Here is a 26,083-nt window from a genome sequence, read left to right as displayed (position 1 = left end):
AAGAATTCCAAATACTTTATTCAAATTTGATACGTTAATATAAAATTTTTATCTGGCCACTTTGGAACTTAACATTTTATATCGGCGTTTTTCCACAGGGAAGTGATGACAAATGTTATTGTTCATATATATATATAATAGTAGGTAGCTGGATGACCGAGCTCCGGCTCCGAGACCGGCTCCCAATAATAGTTTTTCTCACAAAAAAAAAGTATGTGAAAAAAGAAATTCGGATTTGAGACATCTTAATTCAAACCGAGGTCTACTAGAATCAAGACTGCCCGATTTCTCAAATTTACCTTCGTATTCTAATGATATTGTATCAGTTTTTCATTGCCTAAAAACAAGAATAAAACAATAGTTTCTAAAATGAATCCTAGCTAGATCGATTTATCGCCCCCGGAACTTCCTGCATACTCAATTTCATGAAAATCATTAGAGTCGTTTCCGAGATTCAGATTATATATATATACCGACCACTGAGAGCAGTGCCAGCACGCTACCAATTCTACACCCGAACCCTCAAGAGCTCTGTCAAGACCTTATTCACTACGGGAACCCAACGCTACTTGAGAACATTATTATTTAGCTAAGGTCTTCTGTAAGATTATGGTGCTTTCTCAGTTAGGTAGTTCCAAATTTTAGACAAGATATTTTGTGTTGTACACTACCTCAATAAAAATGAAATATCTTTACATATTACCTACCAGTTTTCCGCTTGTGGTTTCGCGTTAATTAAGATTTTTGCCATTTTGTTTTTTCACATCATCATAAATTCTATGTTACAGTAATAGCAGTAGCATGCTCCTGGTGAAAGAATTTTTAAAATCAAACTGGTAGTTTTTGAGTTGATCCATTACAACAATACAAGAAAAAAATTTAATCTTTCCTCTTTGTAATATAAAATATAGATTATAATAATATTTTGAGAAAAGTTACTATTTTGTTTTGCTTTTACATCTTATAGAACTTAACCACACATTCGGATAATAATTAAAAATATATAAATTTAAAAGAATAATAAAAAAAAATTATGTTGCCATTTAAAAAAATTAAAAATATTGCTAATTAAACGGCAGCTCTAAAAAAATTGTCTATACTCTATAGTCAATGTTTGAGTGTGATTTGTCTGCAATACTAAATGTCATAGTTATTAGAAGAGTACCTAGTATTTTTGAGCTGAATAATATCGAGATGGCTGAAAACAGAGAGGAAATTCTTGCAAATTTCCAGGTAAATACAATTTATATTATTAACAACCATATGAGTGTCATGATATGGTGTTTAAGTTTAAAAATGTTCAGGTTATGTGTTATACAAAAACAGTGACTGTTAATTCTCCTTTATCTCTTTGTACTACGTCTAACGTGAAATTATATTGTTATTATAATCGCCAGGTATTAGGTACAAACATTCTTTTCCTTTATTTTTCGTATAATGAATGCAGTTTCTTGATATTACTTAGAATTTTCATTGAATTTTGAAAATAGTTCTTTGTGCTCTTATTTCACAATTTACGTTTAAATAATTCAATTTCCAAGGTAAATCTTGGAATAATTTCTGTAGTTGTGTATAAGGTCTATGCAACCTTATAAATATAACAGTTGTTGTTAGCCTTTGTCTTTATTTTTTCTAGAAAAATAATTTGATTATTTTTGTTTTCAGGGAATTACAAATATAGAAGATGTAGCTGAGGCCATATTTCATTTAGAAGAAACGAATTGGGACTTACTTGTAAGCACCTTAAATTATTCTCAATAAAAAAAAAAGAATATCAGACTACTCATACAACCTTAACATAAAAATAACAAATCATATTAAATATCATTATAATTATGTATATAAACAAAATTAATAATCTCTTAGTGTCATAGAGAACACTGTCTAGCTATAAAATTTAAATATAAAATTTAGAAGAATAATTTTTGATATGAAAATATAAAAATTGTGTCAGGTCGTAATAATTAAAAATATAAGTTGAAATAAATAAAACTAGGCTTATTTGAACAAAGGATTTTATTAAAGATAATTCCACTGCGATAATAACTACTCTCTATAAAACTTAGCTATATATATATATATATATATATATAAAGAGTAATACATAAAATCAAAGGTCAACTTAAAGCAAAATTACATTGCACATTAATAAATCATACATACCATTATTACTAACTAGCCGACCCGTGCCCACTTTGTTCGGCGTTAATTACTATTTTTGTAATGCAAATATATAGTAAAGGTTTCATCTTGCTCCCATTTTCCCGGCTTGATTTACATATTATTTACTATTATTTATCACTGAATTTTTTGTTCAATAACAATAAAATATAGTGTAGCTTTCTGTTAGTAACAAAATTTTCATGATTGGATCAGTATTTGCAAAGAATATCCGCTACAAACAAACAAAGTTAGAAACTTTACCTCTTTATAATATTAGTATAGATTATATAATTAAGTCTAATAAAGTTTTATTATCCTTAAACTAAGTTATTTAGATTGTTAACTTTATTGAATCTGAGGAAAAAAAAGTGGTACTAAAATATAATATAAGCCTTATAGCCTTCCTCGGGAAATGGACTATTCAAAACCAAAAGAATTTTTCTATTCCAACAAGAAGTTCCTGAGATCAGTGCATTCAAACAAACAATCTATTCACCTTTATAACATTAGTATAGATTAAATTCATATTAAAAAGAAATAGTTATGTTTTACTTCAATTTAATAAAAATCCCTATTTTTGTATATTTTGTTTTTTAGTTTACTCAAATGATTACCAGTAATGTTTTTCCACTTAGTCTAATTTTAACTATAAATCAAATGGCAATTAGACAAATATTTTAAGAAATATATATATTGGTACATAATGAATTATCAATTATCGAATGCTAGGTCCTGTCCGCGACTTATGTAGATTAGAAATTTTCGCAATATTCCATGCTATCAAATTGAATAAATTGTCTACATTTTTGCATCACTTCAATGACAATCTACTGCTATATAGGTTAAAGTGTGATGTTATACAGTTTATAGCCTTCTTCAATAAATGCACTATCAAACACTAAAATAATTTTTCAATTGTAACCAGGTCTCAGTGACTCAGCAGTTTATTTCAACTTCATGAAACTCACTTTTTTTTTCAAAATTTCTTAATTTTTTTTTTTTTTGCAAATTTTTCCAAACTTTTTATTGCATAAGAACCTTGTTCAAAGTATTTGAAAAGTTTAAACCATTCTCACGTTTAGTTTGTAGCAGCATATTTAGCATTTAATTTTTATTTATATGATTGTCTCATTTGTCTTTCCACCGTGTGATAGTTTAATGTGCTTGGCAACAAATATTGTAATGAATCATACACTGTTTGCAGTCAGCAATCAACAGAGTAATGCCTCAAGATGGCAACAACTCTGCATCTCAGTCCAACGACACTCATGACGTTGAGATGATAGATGATGATATATCTGTGATAACTCCAAAAACACACCCACCTGGTAAGTCGAAAGTAATCATTTTTGTCAAAAATACAATTATTATTATTATTATTTTTTTACTTAAACAACTACAAATAAGGCGGCGTTCCTATTACTTTTTCCGACTCGGCTAAGAACTTAGGTGTTGTTTTTGACTCCAATCTTAACTGGAATGCTTATATCAATGAGATCAGTCGTAAGGTATACTTTTCGCTCCATTCTCTAAAAGCACTACAAAATTTTTTACCCTTCAAGACTAAAGTTTGTCTCATGCAAACTCTCATACATCCGATCATTGATTACGTCTATGTCACTTGTTTAAATGTCACCGAAGAATTACTTAACAGGCTTGAGCTACTACAAAATTTATGCTTGCGTTTTATTTTCGGCTTAAAAATATATGATCATGAAAGTCACTTTCATAAGCAGCTTCAATCTAGCTCATCAGCTACCTATCTGCCATTGTAGAAATTTTAGAACACTTTGTTTCCTTTTTAAGACTCTTTTTAATCCTTGTTCTCCTTCGTATTTACAGGACCGCTTTTCTTTCTCTCGCGATGATGATTATCCGTGCAGATCTCTTAAAACGTTCTCTTCTTCAGCCCACCCACCATACCGATTTTTATTCCTACTCCTTTACTGTACATTCCGTTAGACTTTGAAATTCCCTACCATATGAAATTCGTGATTACAAAACACTATCGCTATTTAAGAAAAGAATGAGAAAATTCTACCTTAATCAATCCTAGTCTAAAATCAATTTAATTAAGTGTCCTTATGCGTATTGGAATATATTATTGAATGTATTATATTTTGCTTTTGCTATCCTAGTGTACATAAATTGTTAAATAAATAAGGGTACAATGGATTGGCCTGACGAAAAGCGGTATATCGTTTGCCATGCTATTGGTGGCCAATTCTTTTTTTTTCTGGTTGCCTCCCTCACCGAAAGAATGCAGTATTACTTGAGACAAATATTATTTAGCTGTAGTGTTTTCTGGTTACTTCTGCTGTTCGAGAATTTTCTCAAAATTTTTGAGCAAGATACTCTGCTATGATACGCTAATGCCTATTGTCTATGCTTATTTCATTTCAATTCTAGCTATGTATAAAGTGGGAACTTAATTTTATAGTGAAATATTTTTGATCATTACATACAAATAGTTACAGAATAGGAAATCATGGTTTGATAATATTTAAGTAACAATCAGTAAATATTATATTATCATACAATAAGATATTCAAATTGATTGAGATTGCTAAAAGAGTTGATTTAAAAATCAAAAATGTTTTTAATCAATTTGACTTCAAAGGCACTTTTGAATTGTTATAGTTGGGTTCTTAAAAAAATGTATTATTTTTGCAGATCGGGAGGATAGTAATCAAGCTTCAACGTCGTCGCGTAAATATAATTCAATCGACTTAGTAGAATTACAAGTTCACTGTAATAATAAAATACATGAAATCAAAATGTCTGGTTCAGCAACAGTCAGTAAGTACAACTATTGTTTAGTTAATTTTAAATCGGTTTAAGCATTTTGTGTATATAATACATTTGAAATTAACTGTTTGTAAATTTAATTATAAAATGATCACCTTCTGAGTTTGTGGAACTAAACAAGTTTAGGCTTTGAAGTTAAGTAAATTCTACAGTTTTAGTTTGAATCATCTCCAAATATATTGTAGCTTAGATATCTAATACTGGCACTTACCCAACAATTGTATCACAACATTTTTTTTTTGTCTCTTAAAAAATGTCTTAAACAAAGAGACGGTCAAAATATACTGTCAAATACCAGCAACAAAACAAAAATACACAAGTTTATACTACTTCAATCCTTTGTCACACTTAAAGAGTATGTGTTTGATAAGGGTACTTTCGGTACTGAAAAAAAAAAAAAAAAAAATTGTACAGCTAGACACTACACACCAACGATAGCTATTGTAATTCATTATTTTACACAAAAACACCAAATATTTACTACGTTGAACGACAAAGAGTATATGTATAAGGTATTGAACTTTTGACGTAATGAACGAGTTCGGTCTTACATAACGTCTTTCACGACTTTTGTTATTAACCACATTACGTCACCAAAACGGCTGATAGCGTTTTCGCGGAAATAAAAAAAGGTTTAAAATGTAATTTAATTTTATGGCATAAAAGCGTGTTTATTATACCGCAATATTTTTTTTTTTGTGGCTTTTTATTGGAAAATCAACATTTTCAAGTACTTTTTCAAACATAATGGAATACCTATTGATTATTTTTATCTGTATCTATATAAATAAATGAAATTGGAGTGTCTGTTTGTAATATTAAAATAACCGCTTTTAACTAAATTCATTCGTATGTATGGTACATAAACCAAAATAGCATTTTTTATAATTTTTGTCTGTCTGTCAATTCGTTCGGGCTAATCTCTGAAACGGCTGGACTGGTTTTGACGGGACTTTCGCTGGGATTAATTTTGATGGGACTGTGAATTGAACAATAATTATTTTGTTAAATTCCACGCAGACGAAGTCGCAGGCACAGCTAGTTAATCTATAATTTTGACAATCTTTCACAAACGTTCAAAAAATGTATTATATAAAAAATTATTTAGTCAATGGGTATAGATCAAATGGGTTGTGTAATAAAACATTTCAAAGACTAAATAACACTTTTACAAATAAAATAGTACAAAGAGGTATAATAAACTGCTGCTGTTATCTGAAATATTAATGATTGTGTTTACTCACAAACGAAAAAAAAACCGACTTCAATTACATCGACAAGTAATACAACGTAAGTAGACGAAAAAAATTAACAAACGCACTAGTCGTTACTACGATTTTTGAGGGTTTCCCTCGATTCCTCTAGAATTCCATCATCAGATCATGCTTACCTTAACATTGTATCACACTTGGGATATCTCCTTTTCAACAAAAAAAGAATTATCAAAATCGGTTCATAAAACGACGAAGCTATCCCCGAACATACTTTTAAATATATATATATATATATATATATATATATATATATATATATATAATATATTCCTTATCCAAGTAAATTTATAAGGTCTTATAAATTTACTTGGATAAGGAATTGTAACATTTTTCTGAGAAAAAACGAGGAATCTCCTGTCATAACTATAGCTACAGAAAAGGATTTGCAGAAAATAACATAACTTTGATGCTAATTCCAGTCCCCGTTGTCTTTCTATGTAAAATGAAGTCGTACTTACTACGTATTATTTATTGCTGTTTAGTCTTATCCCTTCATTGTTGGCAAACACCTTACACCACGGCACATACCACAAAATTACAAAACACAACACCTTATAAAACACATACGCATACACTACTTTTGTACATCACACAACGCATTGATTCTCATTTACACTGCATCTATACAAATACCATGATTCGTGCTTATCGTATAAATAAAAATTGCATCTATTGTTATCAGCGATTCGAGATACTACTCTGTAGTAATTTACTAAACGCACTAAAAGGGAACAAATATCTATACTTAAAATGTAATATTCCAGCTCCCGTGTTTATCTCAATGTATGTAAGTAAACTGCACTTATTTAATCTTAATATATATCTTAACCCGAATGCGATTAAAGTTAAACAAATTATATTTTATTACATAATAAAAATACCCCAATGCCTCAGTTAAGCTTATTCTATCAAAACGTACGGGGCTTACGTACAAAAACTGTGCAATTCAGAAATCATCTATTAACATGTGATCACGACGTTGTCATTATCACTGAAACATGGCTTAAAGAGGGTTTCTATAAGGGTGAACTGTGTGATGACCGCTACGACCTGTTTCGATGCGATCGAAGCGAAACTACTTCTTCCAAAAAGCACGGTGGCGGTGTCATGCTGTGTATAAAGCAGAAATTGCACGCGCGCGAGCGTCCTGACTGGGCATGCGCAGGCGTCGAGTGCCTTTGGACGACTGTCGCAGCGACCGCACTGGACGCTCGCGATAAGCGCAACCTACATATATGTGTAGTGTATATTCCACCTGATGACAATCACGTCCAGCGTCTTAACAATTTTACGTGTCAGCTAACTAAAATCGTATCTTTACATCCTAACGATCATTTTATCATAGGGGGAGATTTCAATATCTCGCATATTACGTGGTCACCATCGGGCCACACGACCCAAAGAAGCGTTTCTACGGATTTACAATTAGCGACTGATTATTTAATCGACTCATGTAACCTATCTGGATTTCGTCAATATAATTTATGTATTAATAAATGTAATAATATTTTGGATTTAATATTTAGTGATACCCACATTGATGTTTCTCGATCTACTACTGCGTTAGTTTCGGAGGATGGCTATCACCCATGTTTGGATTTAAATGCACCGGATCTTATGTTGCCTTGTATTAGACGCGAATCTTTTATAAAGTATTGCTTCTTTAAAGCCGACTACTATGAAATCAATAACTTTCTTCGCAACGTTGACTGGCACACAGTACTTCAGGGAAATAACATAGACGAAATAACACAAAAATTTTACCTTATTATTAATAAAGTCATACATGATTTTGTACCAAAAAAAATATTCCACCGGAGAGATAAATTTCCCGTTTGGTATTCAAGACCCTTAATACGCGTAATAAATGACAAACTCCGAGCGCATAGGCGGTGGATTCGGCACGGTAATCCCAGAGACTACGATGAGTTTTCTATTCTACGAAGGCGACAAAAGAAAATCCAAATAAAATGTTACGATTCGTATCAAGAATATATACAAACAAATCTTAAGAAGAACCCTAAATACCTGTGGTCATACTTGAAAACATTGCGTAGCGGCAACACAGGATACCCCAACGTACTCACTTTAGGTGACAATTCTTACCGCTGTGAAGCTGACGCCTGCGAAGGTTTCAGCCATTTTTTCGAGAGTGTATTTCAAAAACCAGCTACTCAATATAATCTCCCACTACTAGCAGAATCAACTGACACAATTTATAGGCTAAGTTTCTCTGAGGACGTGGTTTTAAAATTACTAAAAAATATTGATCTTAACAAGGGCCCAGGTAGTGATAAAATCCCCCCAACGTTTATAAAAAACTGTGCTTCTTGCCTAGCTAAACCGTTGACCATAATTTTTAATCTTTCTATAAACGTTTTTAGTACTTTTCCTAGTATCTGGAAAGAAGCGTTAGTTATACCCATTCATAAAAGTGGTTCCCGTGGTCGGATCGAGAATTATCGGCCTATCTCAAAATTAAACTTATTCTGTAAAATATTCGAAAAATTAGTATACCAATCTATAAGTCCGTTAATTCTCTCTTCGATCCCGGATGAGCAACATGGATTTATGAAGAGGCGTTCCACTGTAAGCAACTTAATGGTATTTACAGATTACATCTTTCGCTCTATGGATGGTGGTGTCCAAGTTGACGCTATTTACACAGATTTTGAAAAGGCGTTCGACAGGGTTGATCACATAATTCTGTTGCACAAGTTGCATGCCCTGGGTATAAGAGGTGACCTTTTTAGATGGATAAGCTCGTACATAACAAATAGGAGTCAAGCTGTCACTTTGGGAAGAGTGCAAAGTTCTTAAGTTACAGTTATTTCTGGAGTTCCGCAGGGGTCTATACTGGGCCCATTACTCTACAATGCGTATCTCTACGATATTGGTTCATGTTTAACTTACTCTAAATTTATAATTTTTGCTGACGACAAGAAGATTTATTTAAAAATCAATAACATCACTGATTGCCACAAAATACAATGTGACCTAAATGATCTATACATATATTACTTAACTAATCGTATCACTGTAAACGCAGCTAAATGTCATCAAATTACTTTCACTCGTAAAAAGAATCCTATATTATATACTTATGCTATAAACAATGTCCCCATCATAAGAGTCGATTCTGTTCGAGACCTAGGGGTGATACTAGATTCCAAAATGACTTTTGTAAATCATATCGATACAATAATTTCTAAAGCATATAGTCAACTAGGTTTCATATCACGAGTTAGCAATACCTTCAAAAATATAGGTTGTATCAAAACTTTATATTTCTGCTTCGTTCGAACTATACTGGAATACGCTTGTAGTATATGGGCCCCTGTATACAATGTACATATCGACAGAATTGAATCGCTCCAGAAAAAATTTATAAAACTTTTGAATTTCAAAACTTACAGAACCTCTCCCACCTATGTTGATTCATGTAAACACTACCAAATTGAATCCCTATGCCAACGTCGTAAGCAGTACGATATTGTCTTATTACATGATATTGTAAGTGGGAAAATAGATTGCAGCGAGCTTTTATCCCAGATTGAATTCCGAATTCCATCAAGACGGTCTAGACATATTAAACCATTGTTCCATACACCTCAAGTAAGAACTAATTACGCACGTAACTCGGTCATCTGCCGTATTGTCAATACGTACAATACGCAGTATCCAAAATTAGACCTTTTTTGCCCAAGAACAAAGACGGCACTTAAAAAAGAAATCAAAAAGATGCATTTTTCGTAGTATCATCAATAATATTCTAAACCAGCACCTACAGATTTATGCACAAACCCACACAAATACACCTTCATCTTACATACACACACCTACACTAATACACCTCCATCTTACATGCACACACCTACACGAACACACATTCACATCTTCATGTCATGCACTCACCTCTAACTGCAGTGGATAAGACGGAACATAGCCGTTTACTTTTTTTACTTCTTATTATTATATTTTTTAAATATAGTGTCTAGTTATGCATTTTATAATGATTAATTCTCTTTCATATCAGTGTGATCCTATTTTGGCCATTTTTATGCATTATATTGTAACATACTATTGTATTATAACGCTGTTGGATTGCCTAATAAAACAAAATAAAAAATAAAATATATATATATATATATATATATATATATATATATATATATATATATTTAATTTAATAAAATAGATAAAAACGGAAAGGATACTCAATTCGACCTCGAATTGAGTAACTTCCTCCTTTTTTGACGTCGGTTAAAAGAAATAATATGATATCTCGGAACTACAGTTGTACATAAGACTAAATTTTAACGACCGCTCTGGTATAATGGTGCGTGTACCGTGTCGGGGGCGCCAATACCAATGGTCGCGGATTCGATTCCCGATCGGAGTGTGTTTGTGTTTATATAATTATTTCCGGTCTGGTTGTTTAGTCTTTGTGGGTCTCCCCACCTTGCCTCGGAGAGCACGTTAAGCTTATCGGTCCCGTCCCGATTGTTATCACATACACCTGATAGCGATCATTACTCATAGTATGCAATATATGCGCCAACCCGCATTGGAGCAGCGTGGTAAATTAAGCTCTGATCCTTCTCCTAAATGGGGAAAGAGGCCTATGCCCAGCAGTAGGGTGTTACAGGCTGAAGCGATATAACTAAATTAGCTAAATTTTCTTACAGGCGATCTCAAGAAGCGTCTAGAGCTAGTATGCGGGGTACCGGTTTGTCGACAGCAGATCTCGGGTCTGGGAGGGTCTCGTGCGACTTCATCCGCAGCGCTTTCCAGCCTTGGCCTTGCAAGAAACGCTGTGCTAAGGCTCAAGGCGGCTGATAGACTTATGGAAGATGACGAGTGAGTTACATTATTTATATATTTATAGATACTATACATTCCTAAAAACTTAACCAAGTTTATTTTAAGAGAGTCACACATCTTACGACCATTATAAACAAATAATTGTATTTCAACAACAAAAAAAAAACCGGCTTAACTTTACATTGATGACCAATAAAATAACAACATAATCAATCATCATTATTACAGCCTATACAGTCCACTGCTGGACATAGGCCTCCACAAGTTTACGCCAAAAATAACGTAAACTCATGTGTTTTGCCCATAGTCACCACGCTGGGCAGGCGGGTTGGTGACCGCAGTACTGGCTTTGTCGCACCGAAGACGCTGCTGCACGTCTTCGGCCTGTGTATTTCAAAGCCAGCAGTTGGATGGTTATCCCGCCATCGGTCGGCTTCTTAAGTTCCAAGGTGGTTGTGGAACCTTGTTATCCCTTAGTCGCCTCTAACGACACCCACGGGAAGAGAGGGAGTGGCTAAATTCTTTAGTGCCGTAGCCACACAGCACACATAATCAATGTGGGTAGTATAAAAACTAGTCTCTCTCGAATTGAATCTCATGATAACTACCAGGCTTCAAAAAAAAAAAAAAAAGAATTATTAAAATTGGAATTCCTAAAAAAAAGGTATGTGGATAACACATGTAGCGACATCTATCTCGCGTCATACAAACTAGAGAAAACTGACGTATACCGTATGACGTAACCTACATCGTGATATCAAAGTTATCAGAGCGATTGAGATAATCTCTTTCGTGTCTTCTCCATTCTACATGACATTGGCGAAATCATTTATGCTAGTTTGGCACTGTTAGAAGCCATTAATCTGAATGAATGAGTATATATCTAGGAACCCGACAACAACCAACGGGGGCAGTAGCCCACCCGACACGACACTCGTCTGGTCGAAGGATCCTCCCTTTATGATGGCAGACGAGGAACTCAACACCTTGTTCCTCACATCGCCAAACACACATTAAAAAAAAATACTTTTGAATCGAGAACCTCCTACTATTTTTGAAGTCGGCTAAAGATCTTTGTAGCTGTATCATTCTTTTTTTATATCGAAAATATTCATTTATGTTATTTTTGTCTCTGTTGCATAAAAACATAAAACACTGAACTTTCTTTTTCCAAAAAATTTCTGTAACACTTGCAGCTCACAAAAAAAAAACTTATATTGTTATAAACATAATAAAAATATTTCTTTTTCACCAGGGTAGCAGAAAGACTAACAACAACGTATGTCCTCCGGGTGAAACACGACGACAGAGAATATACGCTCAAGTATCCAGGAACTAAAACTGTTCAAGAAGTTAAGAATGATCTCTACTCTCTTACAGACATACCTGTTCGGCATCAGGTAAGAAAACAGCTTATAATCATACAAAATGTGATCGAAGCGAGAGGCATTTAATTAAACAATGTAATATTTCTACACTATATACAAAAAAAAAGAATCAGTCAAATAGAAGCAGTAGTTTTAGTTAGCCTACAAACCTATTTCTTGCGTATTTATGTACAGATAAATAAATAAATAATAATAAATATCTACACAATACACACACGGTCGTCTGTTCCTAAAGTAAGCAACTTAATGCTCGTGTTATAGATAACACCGACTGGTATAGCTACACAGTTTTTTTCGACAAACATAAATAATACATGTATAAATAAATATATATATATTACACCTAGACTTGGTGGGAATCGAACCCCAGACCCCAGAGCAGAAAGCAGGGCAGCACTACAAACTGCGCCAACAGGCTAGTCGAATCTATATAATATGTATATTCTTTATGCAAAATAACTGGCCAATATAAACACTTTGAAATTATAGAATATGATTGCTACAGCCCATACGCGTTAAGAAAATTGGGAATCATTACTGTCCTTAGTTTTACATCTTGACAAATTCAATCATAGTAAATTAGAATGACATGTTCAAATTGACCAATTGAAGTAAGACATTCAGGCGATTTTTTGAATATTTGTTTGACTGTTTTGATTCCAAAATGACATATTAACTAAAGCATTCAAATAATATTTGTCACAGGTCTGGACTGGCTGGCCCACTGTAACAGGCTTAGATGACACAGTGCTCGCCATGGTCGGTCTAGACTTGCCTCAACACGAATTAACTGTCAAACGTGCGCCTAGCAAACAGAGGGAGTACAAGAGGGTAAGTTTTATTTATAGTCTAAGAAATTTACTTAATATTTAAAAGTTTTTAAAGTACATCCGGCTGGAAGGGTCTGAATCCCATCAATCATTAGTGGTTAAATTTTTTGTTTTTATACATTACATATTACAAATAATTGCAAAAAGCTGAATCGGTTGAAATTACCCTTAATTTTGACCCATTGATAAACAAATTTTTTAAATTGCCTATTTCTCCTCCTCTTTCTCCTTCAAAACTAGATTTTCTTATTATAATATAAAAAAATTTAACATTGTACAAGTATGACAAATATTAAAATGATAAAATTTTCAGATAATAGTCGAAAGTTCGGACAGTGAAAACAGTTCAGTGGAAGAAGTTGAAGATGGCGACAGCTTCCCAACAGAAGATGATATGTTTGTTGACGTACCATCAGAAAGGTTACAGCCACTCAGTGAGTAGTAAATAATAGACAAAATAATTAAATTCATAGTTGCAATAAAGACACAACTATACACCCTAATTGATAAGGAATCGTCCATAAAATATAGTTCAGCCTATTGCAGTCCACTTCTGGACATAGTAGTCCCCAAGTTCAGACCAGACATCCCGGTTTTCTGCAGTCCTCACCCAGCCTACACCGGCAATCCTACATAGATCTTCGGTACAGCGGCGGGCTGGAGGATGTTCAAAACTACTTTTGCCAAGATGGTTTCTTCTAAAGATAGAATTAGAAATGAGACTATCTGTAAGAAAATGAAAGTAACCAACAGAGCCCACAGAATTAGCAAGTTGAAGTGGCAGTGGGCTGGTCACCTGTGTCACAGGAACAATGGCCGTTAGAGCAGATGTGCCCTGGAGTGGACACAATAAAATATGTTCACTAAAAAAGGGTAGAGTTACACTGAGAGAGTGAGGTGTCTAAAAATTGTAAAATTTCGTGTACCGTATTTTATTTATGGCTTTAAAGTTAAAAATTTGAAATGTAATTTTAATATTTTTTTAGAAACAAACTATCAAATCATTTTTTTACCATTACGGTATTAAAAATAGTGAAAATGGTTCGCCTATTTATTTAGTTTCTTCGTGATCTTAAGCAGCGTTAAGTTTACATTTTTATAAATTGAAAATATATTAAAGTTTGATCTGTATTTATTATTTTTATGCACAATTTTTGCAAATGAAAAAACTAACAGATAATAAATATTTTGTTCCTAGTGTCTGACAATGTAGAAGATGAAGCATTAGGGTGTATAGAGTTTGCACAACGATTCCGAGCTCGGTATGGACCAAACACACCCAATTTCTTTGAAGGAACTCTACAAGACGCCATCAAGGAATCCTGTCTAAAACCTGCTAAAGAGGTAAATAAGTATAATGAAGTTATAGTTATATGATTTCATATAATTTTGACGCCGCTTTGGCGCAACGGTCACAGCCATGGATTATGCCTGTTGCGCTGGCGGTTGCGGGTTCGATCCCCACACATGACAAACATTTGTATTGGCCATACAGGTGTTTGCCATGGTCTGGGTGTTTGCGCAGTCCTTGTGGGTCTCCCCATCGTGCCTCGGAGAGCAGGTTAAGCCGTCGGTCCCGGTTGTTATCATATACACCTGATAGCGATCGTTACTCATAGTATGGAATATATGCGCCAACCCGCATTGGAGCAGCGTGGTGGATTAAGCTCTGATCCTTCTCCTACATGGGGAAAGAGGCCTATGCCCAGTAGTGGGGTGTTACAGGCTGAAGCAAAGTATAATTTTACGTTTTAAGAGACCAATAATATATACTTACGGTCTTTAAGATGGATTTCAAAAGAGCATCAATTTGTTTATGTTTAAATTGGTTGTGAAGGGAAAGTTATTTAAACTTGCAAGGGTTGAAAGGAATTCTCGAATAATGTGTATTCAAAAATCTGCTATAAAATAGTAATGTAAAGTTAAGCTGTCAAATAAGCAGCATAAGGATCTTTCCTCAGCGGCATAAAATTAAACCACTTTCACTCATAGAAGACATATATTACGTTATATGTATTAGAGTTATAATAATTTACCCACAAATCATGTGTTTTTTTTTTACAGAGAAAGCTACTAGGAGTATATTTACACCATGAACAGTCAGTTCTATCAAATGTGTTCTGTGCTCAACTATTAGGTTGTGAAACTGTACTACAAACTCTCGCTGCTAACTTTGTTCTTTACGGTTGGGATCTCACACATCCGCAAAATAATAATATGTGAGTATTCAATTCATACACCAAACCTATACTTCTTTTGAGGTCGGGCACAGCAAGATATATCCCGCTCAAAATCTGGAACAGCACATGTGGAGGAGTACCTCAACCTTACAGAAGGTCACAGCTAAATAATAATGATCTAAAGTACCGTTGTGTTCCTTTGGTGAGTAAGGTGGCCATAGCTCCTGGGCAGGGTCAGAGTCAAGGGTAGGATCGACAACGCGCTTGCGATTCTTCTGGTATAGGCCATGGCAACCACTTATCATGTGGTGGGCTATAATCATGCTTGTTTGCAAATAAAATAAAAATCTAAAATAATACGTCTATACTAACACAGTGTAATGGTTTAAAAAATACTTGATCAGAATAAATATACCTGACAACTTAACATGCAGTGTACAGACGTCTCACAACTGGACAAAGGCTACTCCATGTTAAAGGAGGGTTGGATTTTAATCCTCCACGGCGGTTTAACAGATCTAATCTACTTCAGTATAAAGAATACCAAACATTATTGGATATAATTATGTGACGACAACTGGAACTTAACTGCTCTATGAAGCATGACAGAGATTGAAGCAAACATTAGTATAAATACAAATATCTTCTTTGAGCAGAACTTTATCGTCCCGCTCCCATAACATAATTTTAAAACAACATAATTTAATGTTTCGCGCCAGTACAACGTATCGCTGTCGCGTCGCAAAACAAGTATTACATATATTTATAATCTATGACAGGTTGCTGTCATCAGTGGCGAGCGCGCTGGGTGCGGTGGCCAGCATGACAATCCGCAGCATCCCCGTGGAGCGCCTGCCCGCGCTGCTCATCATCATGCGCGTGCGCTCCAACACCGAGATCTACTCTGTCATCAATGGTAACACCACACACACACGCACACTTGTACACACACACACACACACACACACACACACACACGCGCGCACACACAGGCACACACTGGCACACACAGGCACGCACGCACGCACGCACGCGCGCTCGCTCGCTCGCTCGCTCGCACTCTCTCGTACTCTCGTACACATACGCATTACACTCATTCACACACATACACACCAAATAATCTATTACTCAAGTGTTTCTTTGGTTTATCCTAAAAATATTTTACATCGTTATATCGATTATAAATGTGTTTGTAATTTGCATTTTTAATAGAGTCTCAGAATACTACAGAGTCACTACCTTATATTTCATACTCCCAAGATATCCATAGTTATCTATTATATCTAGTTGCTATAAGTGCATTGTGAGTTAATGTAATAAATAAATATCTAAAAAAAAATCACCTCATATGTTTCCAAACAGGTAACGTAGGAGTGTCTGAATTAGTGGGAGGTCTAGTCGAGGCGTTAGAGAGATTCGCAGCTCAACGTGAAGAGGACGCGAGGTTAGAGAGGGAGAGGGACGCGCGACAGCGTGTCAAACGAGAGCAGGATGAGGCTTACCAACGCAGTCTTGAGGCTGACAGGTGAGACTCACCCACGTCTAGTACTTATTTATCAAAAAAAAAAAAAAAAAAAATAAATTAAATTGCATGTTTTTAGAATAAAAAAAGACATGGGTTCATAAGCCCGTGGATGTATATCACTTGTAAAAAAAAGTACTTATTTATCTCTTTTTTATATACGACGGCTCGCAAACAAGAACGTTGGTCACCTTACTCACCACAGGAACACAATACTACCTGAAAGCAGTACTATTTAGCTGCGATCTTCTGTAAGGTCGAAGTACTTTTCCAGTCAGACTACTATAGACTTAAAGCGATATTTCCTGCTGTGCCCTGCCCTACCTTAGTTTTTTATACATTATTCTTTTTTACAATCGAATTACTCTTTATTTATGAAAAATTTCTATTCAAAAACATGAATGTTATAGTTGTAGTTTATTATTTCAAATGAAACGGTTCCCATTGGCCTATTTTACCACATTCTGTTAAACCTATTTGTAGCTTATATGCTGGATAAATTTAACAGGCCCTAAAACTAAATTCTGTCACACCTTCGACTAAATTTAGTAAATTGGAATAATTGGTCATCCCTTGGAATAATTTTGTTATGTTCAGCTGTTTTATTTTAAGATTATACTTAAATAATACTGCTCTCAAGTAGTATGTGTTCCTGTAAGTAATGTAGCCAGAACTCCTGAGGACAGTGGGGAAGTAGGTCCGGAAACACTCCTGGTGTTGTGGGGGTCCATAAGTTATAGTACTGCTTACCTTAAAAATATATAAACTCATAATTTCCAAAAATTTAGTACAAAATTGTACATGATAAATGTAATTATATTTACAGGGCGAAAGAAGAAATTAAAAAGCAGCAAGAATTAGAAAGAAATCAAGAATTAGAAAGAGCGGAATCAGAAAGGTTATTAGAAGAAGCCAGGAAAGAGGTTTGTATTATATTAATATGTAAAATTTAAAATACTGGCAATAAATTTAGCTTTAACAAGTACTGTACACACACAAGTATTGCTTAGAGAAAGAAAATTTAACACATGCTAAAACTTTTTTTTTAATATACAATTTGACATTTCATTACATTTTTATGTCATATATAAAATAATCATGGCATTTTATTATTTTTATAAAATATCCTTATGTTACTTTAATCTTTCTCACGAAACTTTCGCCAAAAAAGTGTAAAGAGAGCAAGTTATAAAGTATTAGCTGGCTGGGTTAGTTAATATGTTATTAAATATTACTTTATTATCTGTAAATTTTACTTTTCTAAATTTACTAACGTAAATTAACGTAACGTTATAAAGCAAAAAATTAGTATACATGTTTAGCTTGGATGACAATGCATCGTTAGCTATGTGACGTCATTCTAAGTCCAACATGGCGGATCAGTTATTTTTAATGCACTCCTACAGTATGGGTATCAAATGAAAGGTTTCACTGAGAGTATTTCGAAAAATACATAGAACCTTTTATATCATAATAAGTTGTGTAATGTTGTGTAACAGTAAAAGCGATGTTTATTTTATTCTTTAGTGAATTTAAATAAAAGTTCAAGTCAATGGAGAATACATATAAGATCTAGAATTTGAGATCTCTTTAAGACATGATTGCCGTTTCATACTTTCATACTTCTTAGTTAGTTATATTATTTAGTTCAATAAAGATTTTATATATATAAATACTTGGTTGACGCAGGCGCTACGTGCGGGGGCAGAGGCACGTGTACCCGCCGAGCCGGCCGAGGGCGAGGGCGACGTAGCGCGCGTGCGCGTCCGTCTGCCGCCGCCGCACCACGCCTGCCTCGAGCGACGCTTCCACGCGCACGACACGCTCGCCGTGAGTACCGCACACGCACACACGTACACACATATAGACGCACGCACACTCACGTGTACCGGCCGAGGGCGAGGGCGACGTAGCGCGCGTGCGCGTCCGTCTGCCGCCGCCGCACCACGCCTGCCTCGAGCGACGCTTCCACGCGCACGACACGCTCGCCGTGAGTACCGCACACGCACACACGTACACACATATAGACGCACGCACACTCACGTGTACCGGCCGAGGGCGAGGGCGACGTAGCGCGCGTGCGCGTCCGTCTGCCGCCGCCGCACCACGCCTGCCTCGAGCGACGCTTCCACGCGCACGACACGCTCGCCGTGAGTACCGCACACGCACACACGTACACACATATAGACGCACGCACACTCACGTGTACCGGCCGAGGGCGAGGGCGACGTAGCGCGCGTGCGCGTCCGTCTGCCGCCGCCGCACCACGCCTGCCTCGAGCGACGCTTCCACGCGCACGACACGCTCGCCGTGAGTACCGCACACGCACACACGTACACACATATAGACGCACGCACACTCACGTGTACCGGCCGAGGGCGAGGGCGACGTAGCGCGCGTGCGCGTCCGTCTGCCGCCGCCGCACCACGCCTGCCTCGAGCGACGCTTCCACGCGCACGACACGCTCGCCGTGAGTACCGCACACGCACACACGTACACACATATAGACGCACGCACACTCACGTGTACCGGCCGAGGGCGAGGGCGACGTAGCGCGCGTGCGCGTCCGTCTGCCGCCGCCGCACCACGCCTGCCTCGAGCGACGCTTCCACGCGCACGACACGCTCGCCGTGAGTACCGCACACGCACACACGTACACACATATAGACGCACGCACACTCACGTGTACCGGCCGAGGGCGAGGGCGACGTAGCGCGCGTGCGCGTCCGTCTGCCGCCGCCGCACCACGCCTGCCTCGAGCGACGCTTCCACGCGCACGACACGCTCGCCGTGAGTACCGCACACGCACACACGTACACACATATAGACGCACGCACACTCACGTGTACCGGCCGAGGGCGAGGGCGACGTAGCGCGCGTGCGCGTCCGTCTGCCGCCGCCGCACCACGCCTGCCTCGAGCGACGCTTCCACGCGCACGACACGCTCGCCGTGAGTACCGCACACGCACACACGTACACACATATAGACGCACGCTCACACACACACACACACACGCACACACAAATACGTACATGCATGTACACGCTACATGCACGTTTGCGCTCGCTGCCACACGGACGCACCTTTAAAAACCTACGCATACGCTCACATGAACGCAGCCACACGGAAACATTTTCAAACAACTTTGCATTTGCACGGACATATTTCCAAACACCTACGCAAACGCACAAATGAACGCAGCCACGCAGACGCACTCTTAAACACCTACGCACACGCACACATGACGGCATGACATACGGTCGATATTCGGTCACTACAGACGCGTGCGCACGTTCACACAAATAAACTTACATTCTGATACTGAAGTCGAATCGTAATGATGTAATTCATCGTAAAAAGTTTTTTTTTTAATATTTTTTTATTTGTAAATTATCAACATAAGATTAATCTATACATAAATGCACTTTGCAATGAAAATGATTGTATCTTGCTGAAAATTATAGAAAAAAAAAAATTGTGCCAATAATTTTTGTCAGAGTAAGTCATTCATAAGTAACTAATTCAAGCAATCCAATTTTGTTTCAGGCATTATTAGATTTTCTTGCATCAAAAGGTTACCCTCAAGAAAACTACAAGGTCATCGCTAGTTGGCCTAGAAGAGACGTAAGTAGCGATAAAAACATTAATAAGAATTTAATTATATATATATAACTTTACTCTTTAATAAATAAATAAATATACATATAGGTTTCGAAACAACTGTTTAACCTTTTGACCGCCGTAGTCACCTATACTTGACAAGGGCTCGCGAGTCCTGTGCGCCAGCGACGTCTATAGGTGACAAAAAACCCGGACCACAAAAATATTAAATAAAATTATTAAAAAAATATTTCTAGTATTTTAATTCAACATTTATGAAAATAGAATATCCCCGCAACAATTGAGTATAAAAAACAAGTCTTTTAGAGCTATACGTACTGAGAAACATTGAAATAAAAACATGCATTCTTATTCCACGTAAATGATATGTCCAGAACGCCGAAGTCGTCTATAGTTGACCGCTAGGGATGTGACGCAAGAGGTATAAATAAATAATAAATAATTAAATATTTACAACATACACACACGGTCATCTGTTCCTAAAGTAAGCAACTTAATGCTTGTGTTATAGGTAACAGCTGACTGGTATAGCTATATATTTTTTTTGATAAGCATACATATAAATAAATATATACCTATTATACCCAGACTCGGGGTGGGAATCAAACCCATAACCTCCGGAGCAGAAAGCACCGCTGACCTGTAGTCACTACAAACTGCGCCAACGGGCAAGTCAAAATGGTATAGATGATTTATATATTCTTTATTGCACTTTAAAAAAATCATAATTACAAGTCATTTTTGCAATTAGCTATTAAAAATTCAACTCAAACGTGTTATATTTTCTATAAATAATTTAATATTTGAATAAAACAGAAGGTTAAAAAACATAAAACTATCATCAGCTAACACATAAATAGCAAATGAATAAAAAATCAAATCAACTAAAATCAAACAAATCGCCATAATAAATCTGATATCTCAAATCTGGCGCATCTCTAGCGCGTAGTCATTAATCCGTTCTCTACACGCCGTTGTCAAGTATAGACGACACGCTGATGACGTCATAAGCGAATAGCGAGAAAACTAGTGAAGTGCAAGACGAGCGATACCTTAGAACATCGTCGCATTTTGGAAGGCGTCGATGATTTTAATAATATACAATAAAAAAAAATATATATATATTTCATTTTTTTTTATCTAAGGTTAAGAGCGAAATTACGATTTTCTTTCTCATTCTCAAAATGATCTGGCAGCATCAATATCATCTCTAACCCCCACTCTCATAAAAGCTTTTTTTCTAAGACCCATGTCGTGTCGTGTGTCGTGAAATATTTGATTTGAAATATTGCTACTTACTCTGTTTACTACTGTTTTAGTACTATTTGCTACCTTAGCAAAAAAAATATTTAACGCATGTAAATATTTCTTTTAAACTAAGGCTGGCATCGACCGCACCGATTATATTAATTTGCTTCATCGGATCAACTACTGAGTTGGGGAACAATGGAACACGGGGCACTATGGAACAGTGTCGATAAAAATTTGAATTCTAAACTAATTCGTGTGGTAACGCTTCGACCAATTACAGCGCGTAGGGACTCTTGAAAATCCGTAATTACTTTTTACTGGGTGTACCGATTTTGATAATTTTTAATTTTATCGGCTTTCGATTAAATTAAAAATCATCAAAATCGGTGCACCCAGTAAAAGTTATGCAGATTTTCGAGATCTCATTATAAAATCCTGGTTTCCTTAGCATGGTACTATACCGGGGCTATCTCCTTTCCAACAAAAAAAGAATTATCAAAATCGTTTCATAAACGACAAAGTTATCCCCGAACATAAATAAAAAAAATATAAAATATATATCGAATCGGTCGAATTGAGTAACCTCCTCCTTTTTTGAAGTCGGTTAAAAAATTACAAATTTGAATTCGGTTAATTTTTTTCTAAATTACTTTTCATGTATATATCGATTCGATTCGAAATCGATATATAGCCTGCGGCTTCCTTGCGTGCGACACAGGACGTCTCTAAAGAGAGTTTCAAAACCGTAGGTCAGCTGCGCCGTAGTCGTCCAGTCGTGACAATGACGTCATGGCGATAGAAAAGAGTGTTGTGCTTTACTACGATTATTTTTGTAATGTTTGTTTTTTATTTATGTTGTTGTAAGTATATATAACGAGTGCAAGATAACACAAGAAAAATATTAAAAAATAAACCTTCCTAGATTATATAAGTAGTCATTTATTGCTTAAAAACTAACAAAAACAAGTCACTGTGTGGTACTCGATAACGACTCTTGGCAGCACTATTTTTTTTCGTGGTATTTTTGTTTATTTTATGCCTTGGCGTACAGGGCACGGGAATGGTTTTGAGGCGTGGCGGTCAAAAGGTTAAAGAGTTTTGCATGCTGAGTTAGCCTTTAAGTGTGGTGTATAGTGTAAGATATTCTGTTTAACTATGTACGAATGATAGAAACCACTGTACTACGTTGGCTTTCTATATAAATAAATAAACATAGATACATATATAAACATATATGTATATAAATTTTTATATATAATCTGAATCTCGGAAACGGCTCAAACGATTTTCATGAAAAGGGGATTTCGATATAGCTAGGATTCATTTTTAGAAAATGTCGTTTTATCCCTGTTTTTAGGCAATGAAAAAATGGTTAGAGTATCGTTAGTATACGAAGGTAAATTTCGCAATTGACGACAAAGTTGTAATAGCTCAGGTGGGAAATCGACAGGTCGGGATCGACCGAGAAGATCACGGTTCAAATCCCCATGTCTCCGATCGATTATTTTTTTCCTTTTTTTTTCCAATTGCACTCATGATTTTTTAATTAGATAACCAGTTCATATTTTTTTATTATGTTGGTAAAATAGAAAAATATAATTCATATTTTATCAATACGTAATTGGTATTTAAATATGATTTCCAAAAAACACGATTTACTAAAAAAATACCGAGCTCGGTCACCCAGGTACTATATACTTATAATCGCTCGACGCGTGTAGCTTACCCACAGACCACCCGAGTAAAAAGATTGACAAAAATCCCGGAATAGGGTAATTTTGACACCCGTAGTACCACGTGCAAACCTGCGTGCGAGCATATTATATATACCAATATCGTCATCATCGTTCAAATCAGCAGTGATTATATGGCCTAAATATTTAAATTGGTTGACTTTGCTTAATGCTGCCCCGTTTAAGGTAATTGTCGGTACATGACCTGGCAACCGCTTACCAGCCTTAAACACGAGAATCATACTTTTCTTAGCATTGTACACTAAGCCGTGGGCCCTCGCATACGACTCGCAAATCTCTAATAATTTTCTTAACCCTCCGATTGATGGACTCAGCAGCACCATGTCGTCAGCGTAGCTTAAATTATTGACGCATTGTCCATCGATATAACATCCTACACGAACGCTGCTGAGACCCTCAATCAGCTGATTAATGTAGAGATTAAAAAGGGTGCCTCACACCACACGTAAGGGTATACTCATCCGACACTGCATCCGCCCACCTAACCTGATTTTTTTTGGTGCTTATACGAAAATTTTAAGAGTTCGGTATTGTATAAGTTATGATCGAAAAACGTAGTTCTGATTTTGATGATATTTAAGGCTACTGCACCGAGCCATTGAGTTATTGTTATATGATTTTTTATAATTCTATTTTATATCTCTAAAGCAAAGCTCAATTTACCACTAGTATGTGTGTTATAACATTTTCAACAGCTCAAAAGTTAACACCATAAACTTTTTACAGCTCACAATGGAATCTCACAGCAGTACACTGAAGGCGCTCAAGTTATACCCACAAGAGACGGTCATGTTAGAGGAGCGGTGAATGTTCCGCATAGCGCAACACGTACAGGTTTCACGACAAAGCGAGGGTATTCCACACAAGTCCCAAAATACCCACAATGAGGGTATTCCCCACAAATTCCACGTGCAATTCCACAGAAAATTCAATTGCAAACCTTACCTACATATTCATAGACCAACTTCTGTTATTAAAATACCCTGTCATATATAATTGTATCTATAATTTTATTTCTTTGTCTGTTTCGATGATATGTTTAAATAAATTTTACGTTTATGAAACTTATTTTCTGTTACTTTAATGTTAGGAGTAATAGTCAACGTATTGTGTGTGTGATTGGTTTTGTTTCACATGAAAATGTAAGCAATGTTTCTTTTTTTAAATGTACAACTACATAATTTATATACGAAAATTAATAAATATCAATTAAATTAAACATTAGTCGCATTGTTATTTAAAATATATATATTTCAAGAAAACTAATCTAATCCGTCAACCTAATGCTAGATTTTGTTATACAAAGAAGGACAAGCGTTCTCTATATTCTTTAATTTGTCGACTACGGATCTAGATATTTTATACAATAGTGAAAATTCTCGTATGGCAATCCTATTTTTATAAATAATATTTATTATAAAAAAAATTAATATATTGACGGTACCCTTACTATTTGTTTGCTTATACATTCAGTCTTAAAATTTGCAAACAACTTATATATTTTCGAAATAGAAGTATAAGTCTTGCGCAAATAATACATAATAATGTAAATATCGTGAAACTCGTACGACGCGAAAAGAGTTGTAATTCCACAGCGTAGATATTTTTATTTGTAAACAATTCTTTTTTGAATTGTGTACCTCAAGAGTTTTTTATGTTCTTCGTTTATATTTATACAAATGGTACTATATGAATAATAAAATTGATATGTATGTGACCTGTTACTGATGGCTATATGTGCAAGCAAAATTAAAAAAAAAAATTGTGTAAAATATTAATTTTAAAGTATTAAGTTATTAAAAGAGGGTAAGTTACAAAATTAACAGAAGTGAAAAAGAAATATAAAAAAAAAGAGAACAAAAATTATAAAATAATTGTAATGATATATTCAGTCCAAATTATTTATTTCGATTAATCAATAGATATTTATCGACAAAAACAGATAAAACATAAAAACGTCCCTTTCAAGAAGTGTGCTTGCGTAGTAGCCTCTTACCTCGTATCCGTTTTATACCCACCGAAAAACAAAATTGTATTCACTAAATTGTACCACTGAACTACAATATCTATACTTCAGCATACCTAACAAACAACAGCTGATATACAACAAATTTTACTTAAAAGTAATTACTAAATTTTTAATCATTTTGTTTGTCAAAAGTAATATTTTTTCAATTCGGTCTAGTTAAAAAAATGTGTGCGAGGTAGCGAGTAACAGTACCGAAGCATAATATGAAATGTATGAAAGCAGCTACAGAATTCTGAACTTTGTAATTTTTCACCGAATCACGTGATTGTAAGTGTATTGAAGAAAGTTATGTACTCAAATAAATAAGCAGTCGAAACAGTGTTGTTTTTATTTATTAGTGGCAAAATCACAATATATTTATTACTACTAAAATAGAAACATATATTCACACACCACCAACTAAACACAAAAACAATAGGATCTGTAATTAAACTAAAT

The 26,083-nt window shown here is 35.5% G+C and overlaps 1 protein-coding gene across 1 annotated transcript; it reads left to right on the top strand.

Moving 5' to 3' along the window:
* The first annotated feature begins 1,103 nt into the window (after positions 1–1,103).
* Positions 1,104–25,961, top strand: LOC123661889 (FAS-associated factor 1). Its single transcript, XM_045596824.1, has 16 exons — positions 1,104–1,233; positions 1,666–1,734; positions 3,368–3,491; positions 4,837–4,962; positions 10,934–11,105; positions 12,325–12,469; positions 13,163–13,288; positions 13,601–13,721; positions 14,486–14,631; positions 15,352–15,506; positions 16,247–16,383; positions 16,830–16,992; positions 17,816–17,912; positions 18,679–18,819; positions 20,537–20,614; positions 24,343–25,961. Exons 1-16 carry the CDS (start codon positions 1,111–1,113, stop codon positions 24,421–24,423), a joined length of 2,004 nt encoding a protein of 667 aa, XP_045452780.1. The 5' UTR covers positions 1,104–1,110; the 3' UTR covers positions 24,424–25,961.
* Positions 25,962–26,083: the final 122 nt, after the last annotated feature.

The sequence above is a fragment of the Melitaea cinxia genome, chromosome 17, assembly GCF_905220565.1.
Source record: "Melitaea cinxia chromosome 17, ilMelCinx1.1, whole genome shotgun sequence".
Lineage (NCBI taxonomy): Eukaryota > Metazoa > Arthropoda > Insecta > Lepidoptera > Nymphalidae > Melitaea > Melitaea cinxia.
The sequence above is the reverse complement of the archived record's forward strand: the minus strand, read 5'-3'. Positions and strand labels throughout refer to the sequence as shown.

Coding starts and splice junctions, on each gene's coding strand:
- LOC123661889 (XM_045596824.1), top strand. CDS start 1,111: ATGTTTGAGTGTGATTTGTCTGCAATACTAAATGTCATAGTTATTAGA. Junction 3,492..4,836: donor TCCAAAAACACACCCACCTG/GTAAGTCGAAAG, acceptor TTATTTTTGCAG/ATCGGGAGGATAGTAATCAA. Junction 20,615..24,342: donor CTAGTTGGCCTAGAAGAGAC/GTAAGTAGCGAT, acceptor AACTTTTTACAG/CTCACAATGGAATCTCACAG.